At 68.3% G+C, this 24,119-nt stretch overlaps 5 protein-coding genes and 2 long non-coding RNA genes across 23 annotated transcripts in view; 6 read left to right on the forward strand and 1 right to left on the reverse strand.

Moving 5' to 3' along the window:
* The first annotated feature begins 193 nt into the window (after positions 1 to 193).
* LOC118715786 (laminin subunit beta-2-like) lies at positions 194 to 2,374 on the forward strand. Its single transcript, XM_036432404.2, is given in 5 exon segments — positions 194 to 1,114; positions 1,197 to 1,290; positions 1,293 to 1,316; positions 1,368 to 1,556; positions 1,641 to 2,374. Coding segments are annotated over 5 exon segments (1,281 nt in total). The 5' UTR covers positions 194 to 658; the 3' UTR covers positions 2,159 to 2,374.
* A 446-nt stretch (positions 2,375 to 2,820) lies between these two features.
* Positions 2,821 to 5,039, forward strand: LOC123652085. The gene is made up of 4 exons (XR_006741189.1): positions 2,821 to 3,754; positions 3,833 to 3,953; positions 4,158 to 4,274; positions 4,848 to 5,039. It is a non-coding gene; the product is annotated as an uncharacterized LOC123652085 (long non-coding RNA).
* Positions 5,040 to 5,057: 18 nt separating this feature from the next.
* LOC123652092 (laminin subunit gamma-3-like) lies at positions 5,058 to 6,670 on the forward strand. Its single transcript, XM_045579641.1, has 2 exons — positions 5,058 to 6,251; positions 6,651 to 6,670. Exons 1-2 carry the CDS (start codon positions 5,381 to 5,383, stop codon positions 6,668 to 6,670), a joined length of 891 nt encoding a protein of 296 aa, XP_045435597.1. The 5' UTR covers positions 5,058 to 5,380.
* A 2,295-nt stretch (positions 6,671 to 8,965) lies between these two features.
* Positions 8,966 to 11,060, forward strand: LOC123651036. The gene is made up of 6 exons (XM_045579642.1): positions 8,966 to 8,977; positions 9,043 to 9,234; positions 9,325 to 9,615; positions 10,189 to 10,391; positions 10,461 to 10,602; positions 10,770 to 11,060. The coding sequence occupies exons 1-6, from the start codon at positions 8,966 to 8,968 to the stop codon at positions 11,037 to 11,039; spliced, it is 1,110 nt and encodes a 369-aa protein (XP_045435598.1). The 3' UTR covers positions 11,040 to 11,060.
* The window catches only part of USP19 (ubiquitin specific peptidase 19), a 25,483-nt gene continuing 11,463 nt past the window's right edge, over positions 10,100 to 24,119 (forward strand). For 10 of the 17 annotated variants that reach the window (XM_036432297.2, XM_036432299.2, XM_036432298.2 and 7 more), the window contains exon 1: positions 24,031 to 24,119. This exon is cut by the window's right edge and continues 59 nt beyond it. The gene's annotated coding sequence lies outside the window, so the exon portion shown is untranslated. Of the gene's footprint in view, positions 10,105 to 24,028 lie in introns of those variants that run through there. The other 7 variants (XM_036432291.2, XM_036432295.2, XM_036432289.2 and 4 more) reach the window with 3 other exon arrangements.
* The window catches only part of LOC123652086, a 25,125-nt gene continuing 13,381 nt past the window's right edge, over positions 12,376 to 24,119 (reverse strand). Inside the window, exon 4 of the long non-coding RNA XR_006741190.1 lies at positions 12,376 to 12,388. This is a non-coding gene — a long non-coding RNA (uncharacterized LOC123652086). The remainder of the gene's footprint in view (positions 12,389 to 24,119) is intronic.
* On the forward strand, positions 12,479 to 23,860 carry LAMB2 (laminin subunit beta 2). The gene is made up of 33 exons (XM_036432287.2): positions 12,479 to 12,622; positions 12,698 to 12,783; positions 12,898 to 13,070; positions 13,159 to 13,294; positions 13,373 to 13,446; positions 13,812 to 14,000; positions 14,083 to 14,146; positions 14,348 to 14,550; positions 14,627 to 14,747; positions 15,002 to 15,190; positions 15,367 to 15,546; positions 15,653 to 15,765; positions 15,953 to 16,032; positions 16,100 to 16,232; positions 16,361 to 16,516; positions 16,587 to 16,714; positions 18,572 to 18,692; positions 18,826 to 19,018; positions 19,092 to 19,235; positions 19,691 to 19,922; positions 19,997 to 20,160; positions 20,231 to 20,455; positions 20,536 to 20,753; positions 20,847 to 20,943; positions 21,025 to 21,397; positions 21,488 to 21,672; positions 21,742 to 21,983; positions 22,055 to 22,403; positions 22,670 to 22,877; positions 22,954 to 23,095; positions 23,173 to 23,349; positions 23,435 to 23,594; positions 23,669 to 23,860. The coding sequence occupies exons 2-33, from the start codon at positions 12,699 to 12,701 to the stop codon at positions 23,803 to 23,805; spliced, it is 5,391 nt and encodes a 1,796-aa protein (XP_036288180.1). The 5' UTR covers positions 12,479 to 12,622; position 12,698; the 3' UTR covers positions 23,806 to 23,860.

Here is a 24,119-nt window from a genome sequence, read left to right on the forward strand (position 1 = left end):
GCAGGGCATCTCGGGGTGCCCTCGTAAAGCAGGGGCAAGAGAGCTCAGTGGTTGAGGGTCGAACCAGGAGGGCATGGTTCCATTCCCACACAGGCCTGGGTTGTGGACTCGATCCCCAGTGGGGGGCTGCAAGAGGCAGCCGATCCATGATTCTCATCATTGATGTTTCTCTCCCTCTCCCTTCCTCTCTGAAATCAGTAAACATATATTTAAAAAAAACAAACAAGAGAGACACATACTTCAACAGGGTGGCCCAGAGCCAGGCCAGGCAGAAACACAGAGGATGAACCCAAATTATCTTTTTCTCCCACTCTCCACCCGCCTTGACGGTGATTACCAGCTACTCACCCGAACCCCCACACTGGGTCCCGGCGCAGCTGTTTCCCATCCCTTGGTCAGGAGGAAGCGAAGGAGAGGAGGTGGCCTTGGCAGGTACCTGACAAGCTGTGGAGCAGGAGGAGCCTGGGCCATCAGCCTGTGCATCTAACAAGGGCCCTGCATGGCAGGCGTCTTCTGGGCAGAGATGGAAACCTGCTCATGCCAGTCCCTAAGCAGTGGGCACAGCGTGGGGAACAATCATGGGGCAGGAATGGGGCCGTAGGCGGGGAGCAGACATAGCCAGCTAATAAGCACACCAGTGCCTTGCAGGGTCTGGACAATGGGTGGGGAAGCAGGTTCCCAGCCGAGATGTGGACGGGTGTCCAGGAAGCAGGGATGCAGAGGGCTCACTCAGTGGTATCGGGGCTGGAGCAGTGCAGATGGGGCTGCCACGTTAGGTCATCCTGACGTGTACCCAGAGGAGCAGGGGGGCTGGAGGAGGTGGCTGCGGTGGCGGAACGGGGAGACACCCTGCCCCCTCCCTCCCAGCCGTGGAGGCAGGACCGGCCACCTGAGGCCTCCATCTGTGCCTGCAGAGCTCCTGCGTGTGACTAACCTCCGTGTGAACTTCTCCAAACTGCACACCCTGGGTGGCAGGCCCCCGGGGGGCCTCAGGGGACACCCCTTCTACTACTATACCCCCTACGAGCTCATGGTCGGAGGCAGCTGCCTGTGCCACGGCCATGCCTCCGAGTGCAGGCCTGCGCCCGGGGCTCCCGCCTGCACGGAAGGCATGGTGAGCGCCAGGGCGGGGCATCCTGTGGCTGGGGGTGGGCAGGCAGAGCACGGGGCCGCTCAGCCTCCCTCCTTCCTGCCAGGTGCATGGCCTTTGTGTCTGCCGCCATCACACAGCTGGCACCCACTGTGAGCGCTGCCAGGACCGGTACCAGGACCACCCCTGGCATGCGGCAGAGCTGGGCACCCCCGTGCCTGCCGGGGTAGGTGCCATGGCAGCCCACTCCATACCCACCTTTCTCGTTCTTCACCAGAATGCCAGTGCCATGGGCATGCCCGCAGCTGCCACTTCGACATGGCCCTGTACCTGGCATCTGACAACGTGAGCGGGGGTGTGTGTGACGCGTGTCAACACAACACAGCCGGTGCCCACTGCGAGCTCTGCCAGCCCTTCTTCCACCGAGAGCCCCGGGCAGACCCCCGCTCCCTTCACTCCTGCAAACGTGAGCCCTCGGCCCCAGCCCGACCCCAGCGACCCTTCCCCTCCAGGGGGACCGCCCCTAACTGTCCTCACTGACCTTGCCCAGCCTGCGACTGTGACCCTGTGGGCGCCCTGGACGGCGGCTTGTGTGACACCCACACCGACGAGACCCGCCGCCTCCTCTCTGGGCAGTGTCGCTGCAAAGCCAGCGTCTGGGGCCGGCGCTGTGGCTCCTGCCGGCCTGGGCTCTATGGCCTGAGCCTTCCCCGCCCGAGGGCCGCCAGCGAGCGTGACCTAAGCGTGGCCCACCCCCATGTCCTCCAGCTCTGCCCGCCACTGCCCCCATCCCCCGCCTGTGCCTCAGCCTGCAGGTGCGACCCCCGGGGCCGGGGCCCTGGCGCTCAGGCCTGCGACCCCTCCAGCGGGGCCTGCCGCTGCAAGCGCTTTGTCTCGGGACCGGACTGCAGCCGCTGTCTGGTGAGTCTCGGTTCATCTGATTGGCTCTTGGGCACAGAGCTTCTGGAAGCTGGCAAGCACAAGGCTATCCTCAGGGTGACTGCCCTGAGCCATGCCCATGGCGGGGCCCTGCCGACCTGGTCACCAGGGTCAGCGCCACCTTGGTGAGCTGAGGCCGCGGAGCCCCGGGCAGGGGCAGGGAAACGGGAGGAAACACGATGGAGTGAGTTACAAGTCGTGGCCCTGGGCGAAAGGGGAAGAGAGTTCGTCCCCTCCTGGCCTTCCCTCAGATTGGCAAATGCTTTAACTTTTAACCCTGGCTGTCTCCTCATCCTTTCTTATTGATTTCAGAGAGGAAGGGAGGGAGGGAGAGAAGAGACATTAACTATGAAAGAATCATTGATGGGCTGCCTCCTGCATGCCCCCACTGGGAATCCAGCCCACAACCGGGGCCTGTGCCCTGACTGGGAATTGAACCATGACCTGGTTCATAGTTTGACGCTCAACCCGAGTCATGCTGGCCGGGCTCTCAGCTTTATTCTTACCCCCCCCCCCCCCCCCCCATGAAGCCCTGCTGGAGTCCGCCAGCATCTCCACTTCCCCGCCCAGCCACAGGCAGGACTCGGCCTCCTTTATCCGACCACAGGCAGTTCTGTCCATGACCTCCATAACCCTAAGGCTAGCTCTAACCCTAAGGCTAACCCTGTCCAGCTCTTCCTGTCTTTCTTCCCCTCTCACAGCCCGAGTTCTGGGGTCTGAGCAGTGACTCTCTAGGCTGCAGGCCCTGTGACTGTGACTGGGGGTGCCTACAGCAACAGGTACAAGGCGAGCCTAGGAGTGGGGGTGAAGGGACCAGAACCGGGTGTGGATTCTGTCCCCTTCCCGCCCCGCGCACACTCAGGTGCTCTGCCCGGGAGGGCCTCTGCCTGTGCCGGCCCATCTCCGCGGCCGCCGCTGCCAGGAGCCCCAGGCTGGGTACTTCTGCGCTGCCCTCGACCAGGCCGTCGCCGAAGCTGAGCTCGGCCAGGGCCTCCAGCCCACTGACCCTCGGCTGCCTGTGAGGGGCCAGGGGCCGGGGGCAGGAGGGACTCCAGGCTCAGACCTTGGGGCTCGGGGTGGGGAATATCCAGAGAGAGCTGGTTGGAGGGAGAGGCGGGCAGGCTGGGAAGGTGAGGAAGTGGGGTGTCGGCATGTCGGAGGTTTGGTGTCTTTGGAGCCCATATTCCCAGGACAGTGTGGAGAGGACAGGGCCAGAATGCTGAAGGACACTGGCCCCCACTTGTCCCCAGGGAGCCCCCAGGCCTGCTCTTCCCCCCTGTGCCCCAGCCTCAGGGGCCTCCCCGGATTGGCTCCGGTCCCGACTGCGGAGGCAGCGTGACCCTCGGGCGTGACCCTCGGTGCGCCCTGCAGCCTGCCGGGCGAGCCCGCTCCAGCCGCCAGCCGCCCGAGGGAGGAGCCTGCGGAGCAGGGTAAAGCCCCGGGCCAGGCTCTCCTGGGGAAGGGCCCAGCCTGGGTCGGGGTCTCTGGGGTCTTGGGGAAGGGAACCCAAGTCCTGAGGGCGGGCTCGAGGTCCTGGGGGCCTGGGCCTGGGAGTCTGTGTCCTCCCCAGGCCCCCGAGGCGCCCGGGGCCCTGCCCCTGGGAGCTGGCCCCCGCTGGGGCCTGGCTCAGGCTTCGCCCGCGTGGCAGATGGGGCCGGCCTCTCTGCTGGCTCCCGCCGTGCCTCGTGCCCTGGAGTATGACGTTGTCCTGCACTGTGAGTCCAGGTCGGTGGCGAGGTGGGTGGTGCTGGGTGGTGGGTCGGGGCAGTTCTGTGACTGCTGACCACTGACCCCTGACCCTAGGCACCTGAAGACTGGCAGGCGTTAGTCAGGGTCCACGCCCAGTCTCTGCCCAGCAGCACTCGCTGTGCCCACCCACTGCCCCCAGAGCAGCTGTTCCAGGCCACCTGACCCACACGCACAGGTAGGCACCAGCCCCTATGGTGCTGCTAACACCCAGCGTCACTCCCATGCCATCATGTCCTGGAGCAATGGGAACAGGGCTGGTTTGAGTTCAAACAGCGACAGGAGGGAAGCTGGTCCCATGATGAGATGTGGGCTCCAATCACTGGGCAGTGCCCACTTGGTCGTGCCCTCCTCACCCTGTCCTTACTCTCCCCTCCCGCAGAGCTGTGGTGCTCCCAGACCTTTCTGCTTTGAGCCGGCACACGCTACTCCGTGACCCTGCGGCTGTGGCGGACCAAAGGGGTGCGAAGGCCTGAGGGGGCATCATCCTCTGGACTCGGTGAGATCTTGGGCCCGGTCCCGACCCGGGGTGGGGAATATCCAGAGAGAGCTGGTTGGAGGGAGAGGCGGGCAGGCTGGGAAGGTGAGGAAGTGGGGTGTCGGCATGTCGGAGGTTTGTGGAAAACCTGGAAAAACTGGAAAACACGTCCTACAGACAATGAGGGACAGGGGGCATGGAGGCCTGGGGTTGTGCCTGATGGAGACAGGCGGGGGGTAGGGAGAGGGGTCCGGGGAAAGCCACATTCTGAGGATCGAAGGTGAGAACAGGCCAAGGCCGACCTCGAGGGACTGTGTCGCCAGGAGAGGGAGGGGCAGAGGGGGGCCCCGTGGGGGCCCTGGAAGGGACTGGGCAGAGAAGAGCTGGGGAGAGGGGATAGTGGGGGAGCAGCTGCCCTGATGCTGAGTGAGAGGCGGTGTTGCTCCAACTAGACCAGGCCTTTGGGGAGGAAGGAGGCGCGGACCCAGAGAGAAGCGGGAAGGGGCCGGAGGGCTGTGAGGGCCGGTGCTGGCTGGGAGTGGCTCCTTGTCCCTTGCCTGCCACCTCCTCCCCCACTCTCCGCCCTCCTCCCAGATTGTGCTCCTGCCCTGGGTGAGGGAGCTGCCTGGGCTGCGGTTGGTGGACCCCGTGGCCGCAGGGCGCCTGCAGGAGCTCCATGCCGCCGGCTGCCTGGAGGCCGCCAGGACCGGCCGCTCCAGCTCCGCGCCCGCCGCCTGTGCCCACCGGGCCTGCAGCATCTCGGCCCTGCTCCATGGCGGCGGCCTCGGTGCCTGACCCCTCGGGGGCTGCGGGAGGGGCGTCAGAGGCACCCTGAAGTCACCTGACCTCGCCCTTTCTCCTGCCAGCATGTGAGTGCCACCCCCAGGGCTCACTGAGTGCCGAGTGTGCCCTGCGGGGCGGGCAGTGCCGCTGCCGTCCTAACGTCACGGGCCGGACCTGTGACCGCTGTGAGCCTGGGACGTACGGCCTGGGCCCTGGCGGCTGCAGAGGTGAGCCTCGGCCGGGCGCAGGCCGGGGCGCGCCTCCTCTGCCCGCCCCATGGCCCTGTCGTTCCCACAGAGCGCGGCTGCCACTCCGCGGGCGCCACCAGCGCCGCCTGTGGCCCGATGAGCGGGCAGTGCCCTGCTGGGCCGGCCTGGCTGGTCGCCGCTGTGACCGCTGCCTTCAGGGCCACTGGGGCTTCCCGCGCTGCCAGCCCTGTGCCTGCAATGGGCACGCTGAGGCGTGCCACCCGCTTTCCGGCGCCTGCCAGGCCTGCCTCGGAGCCACGGCAGGCTGGCACTGTGAGAGGTGGGTGCTGCCCGGAGAGTGTGGGAGGGCTGGGGGGAGCGGCCGGACCACCCATGTGCTGCCGCCCAGGTGCCTGGACGGCTACTACGGAGACCCCGCGCTGGGCTCAGGCCAGCGGTGCCGGCCCTGCCTCTGTCCCGGGCGCCCTGGCTCCGGCTTCTATCACGGGACGTCCTGCCACCTGGCTGGCACAAGCGGGCGAGTCCAGTGCCTCTGCAGGCCTGGCTATACAGGTGAGGTGCGGGCGGTTGGCAGACCGGGCTGCTCACCGGGCATCATCCCTGCGCCCCGAGGCTGGCCTGTGCCAGTGCCACCAGCAGGCTCAGCGGCAGCCGGCCCTCCCCGGGCTCCGCGGGGCAGGAGGGGCCACGGGAGGAGTCACCGGCACGGAGCGTGGGCGCCGGGAGGTGGGCCTCAGCGTGGCCATTGTGCCTGCCCTCCGGCCGCCCTGGCCTTCTGGGAGTGAGGGCCGCACGCACCGCCTCCCAGGGCCCCACTGTGACCGCTGCGCCGCCGGCTACTTCGGGCGCCCTTGGCCAGCGGAGGAGCCCGGGAGGAGCCCCTGCCGGCCCTGCCAGTGCAACAACAACATCGACCCCGGCGACCCCGCCGCCTGCGACCCGCGCACGGGGCGCTGCCAGCGCTGCCTGCACCACAGCCACGGCCCCGGCTGTGCCCACTGCCGGCGTGAGTGTGCGGTGGGTGGGGAGGCGGCCAAGGGGGGGTGGGTTCCTTCCTCCGTCCCATCCAGCCCGCCCTCTCCCCAGGCTGCAGCTGTGACCCCCGGGGCACCGTCCCCGCGCGGTGCCCATCGTGGGCCGAGGTCTGCTTCTGCGACCCGGTCAATGGGCAGTGCCCCTGCCGCCCCCACACTGTGGGGCGGGCCTGTAGCCGCTGTGCCCCCCTCTTCTGGAACCTGGGAGGCCCTTGGGGCTGCGAGCCCTGCAGCTGCCGTGCCCAGCACACTCTGCAGCCGGTGTGCCACCCAGTGAGTAAGCCTAGGGCACAGCCTGGGGCCGGCCTGTGTGAGTGTGTGTGCCTGTGGCGGGTGATCCCGTGACCCCCACCCCGGGTTCGTGCTGCCAGCCACTGTGTGGTCCCTGTGAGCGGGAGGGCCTGGGGGAGCCACCATGGGCTGTGTGTGCCCGACCCCGTGCAACTCACCCTGAGGGTCATGGCCTGAGGAGTGAGCACCGGAGGGAGGAGGGGGAAGGGCTGGAAGGAGGCCGAAGGCACAGGGCGAGGCTGTGGGAGCAGGTGGTGGGAGTGGTTTCCGGAGGAGGGTCGGCTGCTGAGGAGGCCTCGTGTGTCCTGAGTCCTGGGGAAGGAGGCGGGACAGCGTGGACAGTGGGGTGTCCGCTCAGGACACGGAGAGCAAGGGCCGCAGGCCTGGCGTCGAGAACTCGGAGGGTCCAGGGGGGCGAGGCTGGCCGTGTGGGAGGAGGGCTGGCCAAGGCTCAGGCTGAGGAAGCAGGAAGGGAGGGGCCCTGTCAAAGCGGGAGCTGCCTGCGCAGGAGCAGGGCTGGCGGGGAGCTGGGCCGGGAGAATGGACACCGGACACCGCCTCTGAGCACTCTGTTCCTGCTCCCAGGAGGCCCGCTTCCTGCTGACCGGCCACCCTGTCCCCTCAGGTCACGGGTCAGTGCCCCTGCTGGCCAGGATTTGGGGGCTGCACGTGCTCCCGGTGTGAGGACGGGTCCTGGGGTGACCCCGAGCGGGAGTGCAGAGGTGAGGGACAGGCTGCCTGCAGGAGCCACTCGGTGTGGAGTGGCCGGGCACCGGGGTTTTTCTGGGGAGACCACGTGTGCTTAGTGCTGTTCCCCAAAACTTCAGCAAGTACTTGTGAAGGCAGCTAGGGAAAGTGTTGGCAGAACCTTGTGGGGTGCCAGCCAGCATGACTGGGGGCTGAGGGTCGACCTAGGAACCAGGAGGTCACGGTGTGATTCCCGGTCAGGGCACAGGCCTGGGTTTCAGGCTCCATCCCCAGGGGGAGGCATGTAGGAGGCAGCTGATCCATGATCCTCTCTCATCATGGATGTTCCCCTCTCACGCTCTCCCTTCTTCTCTGGTCAATAAAAATGTATTTTAAAAACCTACTCAGGTACTCCCGCAGGAAGGACACCTTGGGTGGCTCTTTCCTGACCTCCTGCCAGTCCTTGAGCCCGGTGACCCCTGCCTGGCTGCAGAGTGCCCGCCTCCCTCAGCTGTTTTCCTGCCCAAGGGCGGCCAGGCCGTGGTGGTCTGCGCAGCGGCCAGCGAGCACCCTCGCCCTGTCCCGGGCCCCCGCTCCCGGGCCACCCCTCCCGGGCCGCTCCTGGAGGTGGGGCGAAGTTGAGTGCTGGCCACTCCCTGCCCTCACCCTGTCTCTCCCCCACAGGGCTCCCTCTCGCCCAGCTGCGACCCTCACACGGGTGCCTGCCTCTGCAGAGAGGGCATCGCTGGGCCGGGCTGCCAGGCATGTGCCCGTGGCTCCCGAGGTGCCTTCCCACACTGCTCACCCTGCCCTCCCTGTTTCACCTCCTGGGACCAGCGCGTGGCTCTGCTCCGCCGGCGGCTGGAGGCTGTGGCCCAGGAGGCTGCTGCCCTACACCAGGGGACGCCTGGCTGGGGTGCTAGGGGCCCGAGCGGACCCCAGCAGGCCCTGGAGGGGATACTCCATCAGGCACAGACGATCCTGGAATCTCCTTCGCCCACGGCGGGGGCCCTGGGGCAGCTGACAGAGCGCATAGCTGGACTCAGGCAAGGGGTGGGGTCAGCGGGGAGAGGTCTCCAGCGCGGTTCCCAGGGTCAGGGGTTCTGAGGGCCACAGGCTGGCCTGTGGAGGTCGTGGGGAGGACCCCGTCCACCATGCTGATGCTCTGTCCCCGCAGGACAGCAGTGACTGCGCTGGCCCAGTCACTGATGGCCCCAGGACAGGCTGTGGCCCAGAGTGAGCCGTGGCTGGAGAGGCAGTGTGAGCGGCTGAAAGAGTTGTCCCGGGAGCTGGACTGTGTCAAGGGCTTGGCCTGGCCTAAGAGGGCCCCAGGGGTCCAAGGTGAGGCAGCGGGTGGCGTGTGGGCAGCAGGCGGGCAGGGGCTGGGCTGGGCCAGGGGGACCAGGTGCCCTGCCTATGGAGCTGAGTCACCTCTCTCCCCCTCCCACCTTCTGCAGAGGCTGAGGCCCAGGCCTCCTCCGCTGCCCTGCTTTCCCAGGAGGCCGTGCGCGGGGCCCAGGTCGTGGCCACAGTTGGAGGCCCAGGCAGCCTCCTGGGACAGGCCCGAGAGGCTCGGCGGTGGACAGAGCGGCTTCTGCGGGGCCCGGGCCAGCCTGGGGGTGCCTCTGTGTGGGTGCTGTGAACAAGGTCCAGAGGCTGCACCCACAGCTCCTGCGGCTCCTGCTCACAGCTGGAGGGGGGGGTGGAGATGGTCACTGGGGTTTTGCCCAGGCCAGGCCCCTCCCCTAGGGCCCCCTGGGAGAGGGCAGGGGAGTCTGAGATGAGCTTCTGGATCTCCTGTCTCATTGGCAGGCATGCGGGGGCCCGGGCCCTGGGCCGGCCTGTGCCCCTGTGCCCTGCGCCGCGCCCCCGTGCCCCGGGACTCTGCCCGCTGCCGGGTGGGCTCTGGGCGTCTCCGGCAACACCACCTCCAGCCTGCTCCGAGCAGTCGCAGCCATGGAGCGGCATCGGCAGCTGGTACAGAGCACAGGGGCCCCGGGGCGGGGGAAGGGGGAGAGCTGGCCATCTAGTTACAGGAGACACATTCACTTCCGCCTGTCCTCCCAGCTGCAGCGCATCCGGGCCACGGCCAGCTCCGCCGGAGTCCAGGCCCGGGAGATGTGGCGCCGTGCCCGGGGTGCCTGGGCTGCGGCCTCCCTGGCCCTCCTGCAAGCAACTGCGCGTGCGGCCCAGCGCTTCCTCCTGGGTGCGTGTCCACCGGCCTCTTCCAGTGAGGGCGGGGCATCAGGGCACTGTGACATTTGTCCAGGAGGAGGACTACCCAGGAGGGCAGAGGCTGACGGGTCGGGTCGGGTGGAGCAGGGGTGGAGGGGGGAGGGGGAGAGGGCAGGGGGGAAGGTGGGCAGGGTTGTGACAGGGACAGGGATGAGGGATGCAGGGGTGTGAGGGAGGCAGGTGTGTGCCGGGGGCAGGGGTGAGAGGTCAAGGATGTGAAGTGGCAAGGGTGAGGGGTCAGGAGTACGAGAGGCAGAGGTGAGATGGGCAGGGGTGAGGGATCAGGGATGTGAGGTGGGCAGGGGTGAGGGGGACGGGTGAGGAGGGCAGGGGTGAGGGAGCAGGGGATGCCAATGGCTGGCTGTGGGTCTGGGGCGCTGATGGAGTGCCTGTCAGTGTCCATGGTGTGAGTGACCCCACCACTGTGGATGGCAGTCTACCTGCCATTTATTTATTATTATTTAAAATTTTTATTTTGATTTTTTATTGATTTCAGAGAGAAAGGAGAGGGGGAGAGAGATGACAACATCAATGATGAGAGAGAATGGTTGATTGGCTGCCCCCTGGACGCCCGCCCCGCACTGGGGATGGAGCCCGGAGCCCGGAGCCCGGGCATGCGCCCTGACCTCCAGGTTCATAGGTCCACGCTCAACCACGGAGCCACCCGCTGGGCTGCCCGACATTTAACACTGATTCACAGAATTCCTGCAAAGGTCACTGCCTGTTGTAAGCCTCCAGCACACTCTGCAGTCATGCCAGAGGCAGAGTCGCCCCCAGGGAGGCGCAGCGGGCATCGCCCTCTTGCTGGCTCAGGTCCAGAGGGCCCTCCCCGCCCCGGGCTCTGGAGGCCAGGGGCTGCTCAAGGCTGACTGTGTCCTGCACCGGGCACAGCAGAGCAGGTGAGGGCGGGAGCTGGAGGTGGAGGCCGGGGAGGGGGCAGGGCTGCCCTGACTGCCTGCACCTTTCAGGGCAGGGACAGCCCGGGCCCAGGGCCGAGCGCTGCACGCTCAGGGGGTGCTGGCGGAGGCGAGAGCTCAGACCTGGGCTGCAGAGCAAGGGCTGCAGGTGGCCAGACAGACGCTTGGAGGCCTGGAGGCCAGTGCACAGGAGGTGACACCCACCGCACCCCTCTGACCCCTGGTTCAGGGGTCACTGGTCCCCGTCCCCCCAAGGTCCTTGACCCGCATGATACCATGAAGCTACCAGACACCCTGACCCTGGAAACTCCACTGAGGGGCTGCCCTGCTGTGACCTCCCTGTGACCCCCTGACCCGCAGGTGGCAGGGCGCCTGGCCCAGGTGACACTGGCAGCGGATGTGAGCCTGGACCTGGGGCTTCCGTCCAGTGCAGCTGTGGCTCTCAGGACCCAGGTGGCCCTGTGCCAGCGGCAGGCCCAGGAGGCAGAAGAGCAGGCAGCACGTGCCCTGGGCTTGGCGGGGGGCCTGGGCAAGGTGAGATGGGGGCAGTGGACATTGGGGTGCCAAGGACCCCCGGCACAGTGTGAAGTGGGGTTTGGGCTGGGACTGGGCTGCGCTGGGCTGAGGTAAGGTCTCTGCTTTACAACTCCCTGCGCCTGGGGCCTGGTGGCCGCGGTGCGGGACGCAGGGGAGAGGGTGCGGCGGACTCAAGCGGAGGCCCAGGAGCTGCTGAAGTGGGTGCAGGACCGCTGGAGCCGCCTGGAGGGTGCGTGTCTGGCCATGGTGGGTGGGGCCAGAGCCGAGTCGGGGTCAGATCGGATTCATCTAGTGATGCGGACTGGGTCAAAGTTCAGAACTGGAGGTCGAATGCAGACTAGGGTTAGACTTCTTAGGGATGGGGCCATAGTCAGGATCATGGCAGAGAGGGGCAGAGTTGGAGGTCAGGGCCAGGGGTCACCTGGCTCAGAGGTCTCGTCCCCAGGTCTGGAGTCCCGCCTGGTGCGGAATGAGCAGACCCTGGGCAGGAGCTGGCCATGCTGCGGGCCCTGGAGCAGCGGGCAGCCGCGCCACTGGGGCACCTGCAGCTGCCGGCCACGGCCCACGCCACCTGCTGACTCCTGTGGGCGCCAAGGAGAGGGGCTCTGGGCCTGCCGGTGACTCAGGGCCCAGGCATCTCCTGACCTTAAGGGACTGCAGACTCCACTGGGTGACCCTCATGTGACCCCGCGTGCTCCTGGGCCTCTGCCTGGGAGAAAGCTGAGATCATGTGAAATCCCCGAGGCCATCAGGCCCCTGACCCGGACAGATCCCTGGTTCCCAGGTTGACTGGGGGGGGGCCTGCAGGGAGATGGGAGACCCCTGCTCTGGATTGACTGGCCTCCTTGGAAAGCCTGGGGGCCCCCCTGCAGAACCCAGCTTTCTTTCTTGGGTCCCCAGCTCCGGTGTTCTCCCCGGCCCCCACGGCCCACCCCCATCTGGCCCCTCAGAGCCACCCAGTGAGCTGAGGTCCCAGCCTGGTCCCTGGAGCCTGGGTGGGGCAGCTCACAGCGCATTCCAGCCGGAATTCAGGGAGAGCTGGAAGATCCGGAGCGGATACGGCATAAGATCCGGATCCGCTTGCTGCTCCGTTTGGTCTGTTGTGGCCACCCAGCACCCATTCCATGCCCGCACGGGACTGTGCTTCCGTGCCTCGGGCAGCGGGCAGCCTCTCCCATCCCCCTCCCTCCTGGAGCTGCCGCCCTTGTGCGTGCCCTCCCGCTCCCTGAGGATGCTGAGCCCTGGATCTGAAGTCCTAGTTGCTGTTGACCATGACCCTGAGGGCAAAGGCCAGGTTCCAGGGGCCGTTTGAAGTCTCACAGACCAGACTCCTAGCCTTGGCTCATGCCGTGGCCCTCATTCAGTGCACCCCCTGACCACGGTGGCCTGGAGCCCCCAGCCCCCCTCTTTCCCCTTGCTCTGCCGAGGTCTGGGCATCAGGACTCAATAAAAATTTGCAGCTGAGCTGACCTTGGTCTGGTTTCTAGAATGAGGGTCTTTTTCAGAGGGGGGTGGGCGGGAATCTCTGCCTGAGATTGTGATCCTGCCCGAGATCCACTCCGTGCTTTCCTTCTGCACGGTTCCCAACTTTGCTCAAAGTCGCCAGACTCCCAGCCAAGTGGAGGGACCTCCGGACCTGACCGAGTGGAAACTCAGCCGGGACCCTCACGGGCAGGGTCAGCAAGGCACCCCGGGGGAGGGTGCGGCGGGCATGGCCCCAGACCTCTCATACCTACTCCCCTGCCCTCCAGGATGGAGTGGGCCGCCGGGAGCCGAGGGAGGGACCCGCGGGGACAGCCGGGGCCCTGGGAGCTCGTTGTGGGCCTGCTGCTGAGCGGTGAGAAGGCCGGTGAAGGCTGGGGTTTGGGGATGGGATGGCGGGGCTGGGGGGAGCCAGCCTTGGGGCCACCGCCTGGGGAGCACCGTCCAACAGGCTGACTCCTGTTCCCAGTGCTGGCCACCTCCCTGGCCCAGGCCCCGGTGCCGGACGTGCCGGGCTGCTCGCGGGGAAGCTGCTACCCTGCCACCGGGGACCTGCTGGTGGGCCGAGCAGACAGGCTGACGGCCTCCTCCACCTGCGGCTTGCAGGGCCCCCAGCCCTACTGCATCGTCAGTCACCTGCAGGTGCCGCTGGGCGAGGGCTGGGGGCCGAGTCCCATGGGGCTGGCTCCCGTGCGACCCTGACCCTGACCCTGACCCTGACCCAACTCAGGATGAGAAGAAGTGCTTCCTGTGTGACTCCCGGCACCCCTACTCCGCTAGAGACAACCCAAGCAGCCACCGCATCCAGAACGTGGTTACCAGCTTTGCACCGCAGCGCCGGGCCGCCTGGTGGCAGTCAGAGAATGGTGAGGCCGCGGACGGGCACAGAGTGAGCGGGGCTGCCCACCGGTGGCCTTGGCCCTGACCTCCGCCTCCTGCCCCAGGTGTCCCTGCGGTCACCATCCAGCTGGACTTGGAGGCTGAGTTCCATTTCACGCACCTCATCATGACCTTCAAGGTGCCTGGGAACCTGCTAGAACCCTGCTTAGCTCGCCTTCGAAGGCCCCCAAGCAGAGTGCCCGCCCTCAGCCCCCTGAGCTCAGCTGCTGCGTGGGCGGCCCCTTCCCTTCAGGCCTCCCATTGCCTCCCGCCTCCACGCTGCCCTGAGCCCAGGCTGGCCTGGCGCTCCTCCCTGGGCCCCACGACCCCTGGGCCGATCCCCTAACGGTGGTACCCTCCCTGGTCATGGCGTGGCTCCCCCTGGTCTTCCCCACCTGCCTGTGGGCTGCGTGAGGGCAGGGCCCAGGCGGGCAGGGCTCTGGATGGGCCTGGGCCGGACCCGGGTGCTGGCCCTCTGACCAGCCATACCACCCCCGCCCCCAGACGTTCCGCCCGGCCGCCATGCTGGTGGAGCGCTCGGCAGACTTCGGGCGCACCTGGCACGTGTACCGCTACTTCTCCTACGACTGCGCCGCCGACTTCCCCGGAGTCCCGCTGGCCCCCCCGCGGCGCTGGGACGACGTGGTCTGTGAGTCACGCTACTCGGAGATCGAGCCGTCCACGGAAGGCGAGGTGCGACGGGGCCGGCTGGGGCTGGGGCTGGGGGCGGGGGGCGGAGGCAGGTCAGCCTCCCTGATGTCCCTGCGCCCTCCAGGTCATCTACAGAGTGCTGGACCCTGCCATCCCCGTCCCGGACCCCTACAGCCCGCACATCCAGAGTGAGTGCTCCCCAGGCTGGCACGCTGCGCCCGCTGGGGCTGTGGGGCCTCGGTGGCTATTCTGGGTGCTTCCAGGCCAGGTGCCAAGTCAGATTTAGCTCCGAGACAGCAGACGGGAGGTCTCCCCAGGTGACCCTGGCCGCCGCCCGGGGAGTCGGGAGGGAAAGCCTGCCTGGCCAGCGGCCCGCCCTCTGCCCCCAGACCTGCTGAAGATCACCAACCTGCGGGTGAACCTGACGCGGCTGCACACGCTGGGCGACAACCTGCTGGACCCGCGGCGCGAGATCCGGGAGAAGTACTACTACGCGCTCTACGAGCTGGTGGTGCGCGGCAACTGCTTCTGCTACGGGCACGCCTCGCAGTGCGCGCCCGCCCCGGGGGCACAGGCCCACACGGAGGGCATGGTGAGCAGGCGGGCGGGCGGGCGGGGGCGGGGGCGGGCACGGCTGGACGGTGCCCACCGTGGCGGCCTCCCTCCAGGTCCACGGCGCCTGCACCTGCAAACACAACACGCGCGGCCTCAACTGTGAGCAGTGTCAGGACTTCCATCACGACCTGCCCTGGCGCCCGGCCGAGGACGGCCACAGCCACGCCTGCAAGAGTGAGTGGAAGCCCGGCCGCGGCCTGGCAGCTCTACCCAGAGCCGGTGGGGATGGTGTGCGAGGTGCCCAGCCTGATGCCCAGGACTCTCTCGCCCTCCTGGCCATCTGCTCGGGGCAGGGACCCCGTGTGGTGCCAAGGCCTTCGTGCCCCTCGCCCCCGGCCTTGGGAGGGACCGAGGTGGCACCACGAGAGCCTCTTATGCCCTTACACGTGGGACATGGTCCCTCCTGCCCTCTCCTCCCCTCCCCCAAGAGTGCGAGTGCCACGGGCACACCCACAGCTGCCACTTCGACATGGCCGTGTACCTGGCCTCTGGCAACGTGAGTGGAGGCGTGTGCGACGGATGCCAGCACAACACCGCGGGGCACCACTGCGAGCTCTGCCGGCCCTTCTTCTACCGAGACCCGGCCAAGGACCTGCGGGACCCGGCCGCGTGCCGCCGTGAGGGGGGCTGAGCGGGGGGGGGGGGGGGGGGGGGGGGGTCCACGGTGCCGGGTGGGAGCCGGGGAGCTGGGCTGCTGTCAGGTGGCAGGGTGGGGGGCATAGGTGAAGCCAGGCTGGGAACTGGGGGGCGGGGGAGGTGTGGAGAGGGTGACCTTGCCCTCCTTTGCCCTCAGCCTGTGATTGTGACCCCATGGGCTCCCGAGACGGTGGGCGCTGTGATCCCCATGACGACCCCGCACTGGGGCTGGTCGCGGGCCAGTGTCGCTGCAAAGACCACGTGGTGGGCCCCCGCTGCCAGCAGTGCCGGGACGGCTACTTCGGGCTCAGCGCCAGCGACCCCGTGGGCTGCCAGCGTACGTGCTCCCTGCCCTGCGCAGGCTGCCCTTAACCCTGGACCTTACTCTAGACCCCCAAACACAGTGCTCCCAGCTCCCAGCGTGTGACGTCTCCCTCCCGCAGGATGTCAGTGTGATGCCCGGGGCACAGTGCCTGGGAACACCCCGTGCGACCCCGAGAGTGGAACCTGCTTCTGCAAGCGCCTCGTGACCGGACAGGGCTGCACCCGCTGCCTGGTGCGACTGAGGGGGCTGGGGCCGGGCATCAGCACTCAGCCTCGGGCAGGGGTGAAGGGGTGGTGTCCGTGCCCACTGGGGGGCGTAAGAGGGTCCTGGCTAAGAGGGGGGAGCTGAGAGCCATCATTGGAATCGGGGGGTGGCGAGGGGGTTCGTTTCCCGCCCCCAGCAACCTCCTCTCCCCCAGCCTGGCCACTGGGGCCTGAGCCACGACACGCTGGGCTGCCGGCCCTGTGACTGCGACGTGGGCGGCGCCTCGGACCCTCAGTGAGTGCTGGTTTAGGGCGGGGGGGGGGGGTCCCAGAGAGAGGGCTCTAACGGCCGTGCTCGGTAGGTGCAGCGAGGCCACGGGCCAGTGCCACTGCCGCCCCCACATGGTGGGGCGCCGCTGTGACCAGGTGCAACCTGGCTACTTCCGGCCCTTCCTGGACCACCTGGCGTGGGAGGCTGAGGACACGCGGGGCCAGGTAGGGGCAGTGGGGGCAGGACCCGAGAGGCGGGCGCTGGTGCCTGTGCGGCTGGGTCGGCCTTGGGCAGGGCCTGCTGGGGGCGGGCGCCGGGCTGGGCAGAGGCGAGCCCACAGCGTCTCCCGCAGGTGGCTGTGGTGGAGCGCCTGGCCGTGCCCGGGGGAGCCGCCTCCTGGACGGGCCTGGGCTTCGCGAGGCTGCGGGCAGGCCAGACGCTGGACTTCCTCGTGAGCTCGGTGCCCAGAGCCATGGAGTACGACCTGCTGCTGCGCGTGGAGCCCCAGGTCAGAGCCGGCACCGCCCGCAGCTGCGCCTGGGGGGGGGGGGGCACGCCCTCACTGTCCTGTCCCCCAGGTGCCCGAGCAGTGGGCGGAGCTGGAGGTGGCCGTGCAGCGCCCCGGGCCCGTGTCTGCCCGCAGCCCCTGTGGGCACGTGCTGCCCAAGGACGACCGCATCTCGGGGACGCTGCAGCCCGACGCCAGGTGAGGCCGGTGGCAGGCCCCGCCCCCGCAGGCACCCGGAGGCCTCACTGCCCCTCACTCGCCCCTGGTCCGCCTGCTGCCCCGCTGCGGGCATGGCCCCGTCAGAGGAAGGAAGTGGCAGAACAAAGCCGCTCCGGGGCGGGCTGAGCTCCCGGGGACGGGAACGCAGGGAAGCCGTGCCGGCTGGTCGCCCGGAAGGAGGGCACTGAGCGCCGGCACCCCAGCTGGTTGCCGTCTCGTTCCATTTTGTTGGTCTTTTGTTTGTTTGTTTTATGTTTTTTAGAGAGGAGGAGAGGGAGGGAGAGAAAGAGAGAAACATCTGTGATGAGAGAGTCATCAACCGGCTGCCTCCTGCTCGCCCCCCACTGGGGACTGAGCCCACAACCCAGGCACGTGTCCTGGACCAGAATCGAACCTGGGACCCTTTTGGTCTGCAGGCAGACACTGAGCTGTCTTATTACATTTTGGATGGTGTTTGTTTCATGTCTACTTTTTCATCACTTCTTTTTAGACATTTATCACATAAATATTCAAATAGCCCCGAAGCAGAGAGCATGGCCTAGTGAACTGCTGAGCCCTTTGCAGACGTGTTGCCACAGGGACCTGTACTGGCCCCCCCCCCCCCCCCCGGCGGTGACCTGCAGGCCCGGGGCTGAGGGGTGGCTGAGGGGCAGGAAGAGCAAGGCAGAGGGGCCGAGGGCAGAGCAAAGGGTTACCGTGGGGGGGGGGGGGATGGAGGTGACTCTGCGCTTGGGTCTGGGCGGCGGGATGGGGTGGTTGTTCACTGAGGCAGACTGGGAGGAGCCGTTCTGAGCTCTTAGGCCGGGCAGCAGGCCGGGGGTTGGGATTCGCTTTCTCGCGTGGCGGGGAGGCTGAAGTAGGCGATGTGCATTTGGGACCTGCCACCAAAGAGGTGGGTTTAGAGCCACCAGCGGGGCTCGGGGGCTGAGCATTGACCTAGGAACCAACCAGGGGTCACGGTTCGATTCCAGGTCAGGACACAGGCCTGGGTTGCGGGATCTATCCCTGTGGGGTGTGCAGGAGGCAGCCAGTTGATGGTTCTCTCTCATCACTGATGTTTTCTCTTCCTTCCTCTCCCTTCCTCTCTGAAATCCATAAGAATACATTTTTTTAAGAAAAAGGAAAAAAAAGAGATGGGTTTCGATGAACCCACCAGAGGAAGGCGGAGGGCTGGAGCCAGGCTTCGGGCCCTCGCGTCAGGCAGCCGAGGCGGAGCGGGGAGCGGGGGCAGGAGTGAGGCGGCCCGGAGCAGAGGCGAGGAGGGCATCGGGAGGGAGGCGCTGACCTCATTGCTGCTGAGCGAGAGCAGATAAGACCCAGCCGTGCTTCGGGGCTTGGCTCCGCGGAGGTCATTGGTGGCTCGGCCGCAACCTGGAGGCCTGTTGGGACAGAAACGCCACTGGGATGCGCGCCTGGAGCTTGGAGGCAGCACCGTAGTAAAATTTCAGGAATGTGTGGGCAGGAGAGCAGACAGGCTCGGCTTGGGGACACAGGGTGTGGGAGGGCTGCGGGGCGTGCGGGCCTGGAGCCGGATGGGATGACCCAGGAGAGAGGGCTGGGGCAGCGATGCCGTCTTGGCGAGGAGCACAGGTTGGTGGCGGAGGTCGAGGTCAGAGCACGTGTGAGGAGGCCACGGGGATGCGAGGTTGTGCGGAGGGCTTCTCTGCCCAGGAGTGTAACACGTGTGACCCCCCGTGAGAGGAAGACACGCGGGACCCTCCGGCCGCCTGCCCGCTGTCTGCTGGCCTGGCAGTGGTTGGCTGGTCTGTGGGGGGCGGGCCCAGGATGGTGGGTACGGGACTCTGGGTGACTCCCATGCCCGACCTCCGTGCCCAGGTCCACGGTGCTGCCCCGGCCTGTCTGCCTGGAGCCTGGCGTGTCCTACACGCTGCAGCTGAAGCTGCTGAGAACAGGGGGCCGTGCCCAGCCCGAGGCCCCCAGCCTGCTCATCGACTCGGTGAGCAGTCCCCCCAGGCCCTGGGCGGGACCCAGAGGTGGCCGGGTGGGAGGGGCCGGCGGCCACCGCAGTGATGGGCAGGTGGTACCCTGGTGGCCCTGGGTCCGAACCTCGCCGGCCTGCCCGCCCACAGCTGGTGCTGCTGCCTCGGGTGCTGGTGCTGGAGATGTTCAGTGGCGGGGACGCGGCCGCCCTGGAGCGCCGGGCCACCTTCGAGCGCTACCGCTGCCACGAGGAGGGCCTGCTGCCCAGCAAGCCCCCGCCCTCCGAGGCCTGCGCCCCGCTCCTGCTCAGCCTGTCCGCCCTGCTCTACAACGGCGCCCTGCGTGAGTGTGTCTGTGTGTGGGGGGGGCGCCGGCACAGGTGGGCCCTCTGACTCGGCCCTGCACCTCCCCACAGCCTGCCAGTGCGACCCCCAGGGCTCGCTGAGTTCTGAGTGCAACCCCCACGGGGGCCAGTGCCGGTGCAAGCCGGCCGTGGTGGGCCGCCGCTGCGACCGCTGTGCCCCTGGCTACTACGGCTTTGGCCCCGCCGGCTGCCAAGGTACCTCCTGCCTGTCCCGACCTGCAGTCCAGCCCGTCGCTGGCTCTCCTTCCCCTTCCTCCCCTCTGCACCGGCCCCAGCTCTCAGCCCTGCCCCCCCCGAAGCCCCCCCAGCTCTCAGCCCTGCCCCCCAAGTTCTCCCCCAGCTCTCAGCCCTGCCCCCCCGAAGCCCCCCCAGCTCTCAGCCCTGCCCCCCCAAGTTCTCCCCCAGCTCTCAGCCCTGCCCCCCCGAAGCCCCCCCAGCTCTCAGCCCTGCCCTCCCTGAAGCCCCCCCAGCTCTCAGCCCTGCCCCCCCCAAGTTCTCCCCCAGCTCTCAGCCCTGCCCCCCCAAGTTCTCCCCCAGCTCTCAGCCCTGCCCCCCCCGAAGCCCCCCAGCTCTCAGCCCTGGCCCCCCAAGTCCTCCGCATCCCCTGACCTCCCCCCGCCCCGCCACACCCCCACCCTGCCTTCCCGCAGCCTGCCAGTGCAGCCCCGAGGGCTCGCTCAGCGGCCTGTGCGAAGGCGCCAGCGGGCAGTGCCCCTGCCGAGCCGGGGCCTTCGGACTGCACTGCGACCGCTGCCAGCGCGGCCAGTGGGGCTTCCCCAGCTGCCGACCGTGCGTGTGCAACGGGCACGCGGACGAGTGCGACACCCACACAGGCGCGTGCCTGGGCTGCCGGGACCACACGGGCGGCGAGCACTGCGACAAGTGAGCGAGGGGGCGGCTGGGGGGGGGGCGGCAGGCTGCGCAGGGACCACCAGCTCCTCCCGCCCTCCACGCAGGTGCCTGGCCGGCTTCCACGGGGACCCGCGGCTGCCACACGGCGGCCAGTGCCGGCCCTGCCCCTGCCCTGATGCCCCCGGGAGCCAGCGACACTTTGCGACTTCGTGCCACCGGGATGGGCACTCCCAGCAGATCATGTGCCACTGCAGGGCGGGCTACACGGGTGAGTGTGCGGTGGGGCGCGGGCCGGAGGCCGCTGGGCAGGGCATTCACGCCTCCCCTCGCTGTGGCAGGGCTGCGGTGCGACACGTGTGCCCCCGGGCACTTTGGGGACCCAGCCCGGCCAGGCGGCAGGTGCCAGCCTTGTGAGTGCAGCGGGAACATTGACCCCTCGGACCCCGATGCCTGTGACCCCCACACGGGGCACTGCCTGCGCTGCCTACACCACACGGAGGGCCCACGCTGTGCCCACTGCAAGCCTGGCTTCCACGGGCAGGCTGCCCGGCAGAGCTGTCGCCGTGAGTGGGGATGGGAGGGGGTGGCCGGGTGGGTCCCACGACTCAGGCTCCCTGACTGCTGTCCGTCTTGGCTGGCACAGGCTGCATCTGCAACCCGCTGGGCACAGACCCCCGGCAGTGCCCGTCCACGGACCAGTGCACCTGTGACCCAAGCAGTGGGCAGTGCCCTTGCCTCCCCAACGTCCAGGGCGCGAGCTGTGACCGCTGTGCCCCCAACTTCTGGAATCTCACCAGTGGCCGAGGCTGCCAGCCCTGTGCCTGCCACCCCAGTCGAGCCACCGGCCCCACCTGCAATGAGGTGCGGGCCTCCCTGGACCTGGTGGGTGGGACCAGCATCGCCTCGGGTCCAGGGCTCAGGCCGGGCCCTGACCTCTGCCCTCCCCGACTCCAGTTCACTGGGCAGTGCCACTGCCGCGCCGGCTTCGGTGGGCGCACCTGTTCTGAGTGCCAGGAGCTTCACTGGGGAGACCCTGGGCTGCAGTGCCGCGGTGAGGGGCCTCGGGTCTGGGGGGGGGGGTCTCCCGGGGTGCCCGCCGGCACCGGGTAACCCTGGCCCGCCCTCTCCTCAGCCTGCGACTGCGACCCCCGTGGCATAGACACGCCGCAGTGCCATCGCTCCACCGGCCACTGCAGCTGCCGCCCGGGGGTGTCCGGCGTGCGCTGTGACCAGTGTGCCCGGGGCTTCTCGGGGGTCTTCCCTGCCTGCCACCCCTGCCACGCGTGCTTCGGGGACTGGGACCGTGTGGTGCAGGACCTGGCCGCCCGCACCCGGCGCCTGGAGCAGAGGGCGAAGGAGCTGCAGCAGACGGGCGTGCTGGGCGCCTTTGAGGGCAGCTTCCGGCGCGTCCAGGAGAAGCTGGGCGCCGTGCAGGCCATTGTGCTCGCCCGCAACGCCTCGGCCGCCGCCACCGCACGGCTCCTGGAGGCCACGGAGGAGCTGCGGTGCGGCTGGGCCCGGGCACGTGGGGGGGGAGGGCAGCGGCCAGGGGACCGGCTGAAGCCTCTACCACCCCCTCCTTCACTCTGGCACAGGCGTCAGATCGGGGAGGCCACCGAGCACCTGACCCAGCTGGAGGCGCAGCTGACGGATGTGCAGGACGAGAACTTCAATGCCAACCACGCACTGAGCAGCCTGGAGCGGGACAGCCTGGCTCTCAACCTCACGCTGCGGCAGCTCGCCCAGCACCTGGACCTGCTGAAGCACTCCAACTTCCTGGGTGCGTTGTCGGCCAGTGGTGCGGGGCCAGGGCTGGTCCTCAGCTAACTCCTGCCTCTGCCCCACGTAGGTGCCTATGATAGCATCCGCCGTGCCCACAGCCTGTCTGCAGAGGCAGGACGTCGTGCCAACGCATCGGCCCTGGCAGTGCCCAGCCCTGTGAGCCACTCTGCAGGCACGCGGAGCCGGACGGAGGTGCTGATGGAGACCCAGAGGGAGGACTTCCACCGCAAGCACATGGCCAACCAGCAGGCCCTGGGGGCGCTCTCTGCCCGCGCCCACGGCCTGAGCCTCACAGGCATCAACGAGCTGGTGAGGCCCAGTGGGAGGGGGAGGCGGGGTGGGGGTGGGCTCCCGCGGGCCTGACTGTCCTGTGCTGGCAGGTGTGCGGGGCTCCCGGCGATGCTCCCTGTGCCACGGGCCCCTGTGGTGGGGCCGGCTGTCGGGACGAGGATGGGCAGCCCCGCTGCGGGGGCCTCAGCTGCAGCGGCGCCGTGGCCATGGCGGACCTGGCGCTGGGCCGGGCCCGGCACACGCAGACGGAGCTGCAGCGGGCACTGGCGGAAGGTGGTGGCATCCTCGGCCAGGTGGCAGACACCCGTCGGCAGGCGGGCGAGGCCCAGCAGCGGGCCCAGGCGGCCCTGGACAAGGCCAACGCGTCCAGGGGGCAGGTGGAGCAGGCCAACCAGGAGCTGCGGGAGCTCATCCAGAGCGTGAAGGACTTCCTGAGCCGTGAGCCTCCCGCGCAGCCAGGCCCCGTGGTCGTCCCCGTGTCTGTGTTCCTACCTGTGCTCCGGACCTGTGTTCAGGATCCTCGCCCTTTGTGGCTCTCAAGTCCATGACCCCGAGTCTATGCCCACATCTAGCCCCTGTCCTTGTGGTCACATCCTTATGCCCGTTAGCAAACCCATAGCCCTCGTGCAGTTCCGTGTCCCTGTCCCGACTCTGTGTCCCATACCCATGCTGGGAGGGGTCCCTGAGTCCTGACTGTCCCGCAGAGGAGGGGGCCGACCCTGACAGCATCGAGATGGTGGCCACGCGCGTGCTGGAGCTCTCCATCCCGGCGTCCCCCGAGCAGATCCAGCAGCTGGCCAGCGAGATCGCGGAGCGGGTCCGGAGCCTGGCCGACGTGGACGCCATCCTGGAGCGCACTGTGGGAGACGTGCATCGGGCAGAGCGACTGCTGCAGGATGCACAGCGGGCACGGTCTGACCCCGACCTTGCCCCCATCCTTGGCACCTGGTCCTGATCCTTGCAGGCCCTGATGCCCTCTCTTCCGCAGGAGCCGGGCTGAAGGGGAGAAGCAGAAGGCAGAGACAGTGCAGGCAGCACTGGAGGAGGCCCAGCGGGCTCAGGGTGCTGCTCAGGGGGCGATCCAGGGGGCAGTGGTTGATACGCAGGACACGGAGCAGACCCTGCACCAGGTGTGGTCTCTGGGACATCGAGGGCCAAGGTGGTGGACACGCTCTGAGACCTGGCTAACCCTAGCCTCCCACGGCAGGTGCAGGAGAGGATGGCGGGGGCAGAGCAGGCGCTGAGCTCTGCAGGGCAACGGGCTCAGCAGCTGAATGGCCTCCTGGAGGCTCTGAAACTGAAACGAGCAGGGAACAGCCTGGCAGCCTCCAGGGCTGAAGAAACAGCAAGCAGCGCCCAGGGTCGTGCCAGGGAGGCTGAGCAGGTGGGCGGAGGCAGAGCCCGCAGGGGGGGAGGGTAGAGGCTGGGTCTCCACTGGGCCACCACCCTCCCCTCCCTCCCCCTCCCAGCTGCTGCAGGGCCCTCTGGGCGACCAGTACCAGACAGTGAAGGCCCTGGCGGAGCGCAAGGCCCAGGGGGTGCTGGCTGCGCAGACGCGCGCAGAGCAGCTGCGGGACGAGGCTCGCGGCTTGTTGCAAGCGGCTCAGGACAAGCTGCAGCGGCTGCAGGGTGAGGACCGGGGTGGGCACCCAGACGGGTGGGGGCGCTGGGCGTGGGCTGTGGCTGAGGCCTGCCTCTCTCAGAGCTGGAGGGCACCTACGAGGAGAACGAGCGCGCGCTGGAGGGCAAAGCGGCTCAGCTGGACGGGCTGGAGGCCCGGATGCGCAGCGTGCTTCAGGACATCAACCTGCAGGTGCAGATCTACAACACCTGCCAGTGACCCCCCCGCCCGCCTGGGCGCCCCTGCAGGACAGGCCAATAAACTGTGTGCACCCGCTGCCTGGTCTGACTCATTGGGGGCGGGGAGGGGCGGGGCCTGGGGCTGCCACCAGCGGGCGGGGCGGGGCCAGGCGCCGGAGCCCCGCCCTCCGGGCCGCCGGGAGGCCCGCGTGCCGCGCCGCCGGAAGTGCGTCACGGCTCCGCGCTCGGCCACCGGGGCCGCCGCTCCAGCAGAAACAAAACCAGCCGCCGAGGCGGGGGCGGGGAGCCGGGGCGGGGGAGGAGCGCGCCGGAACCGGAACCGACTTGACGCCG

The sequence above is a fragment of the Pipistrellus kuhlii genome, unplaced genomic scaffold, assembly GCF_014108245.1.
Source record: "Pipistrellus kuhlii isolate mPipKuh1 unplaced genomic scaffold, mPipKuh1.p scaffold_m20_p_11, whole genome shotgun sequence".
Taxonomy (NCBI): domain Eukaryota; kingdom Metazoa; phylum Chordata; class Mammalia; order Chiroptera; family Vespertilionidae; genus Pipistrellus; species Pipistrellus kuhlii.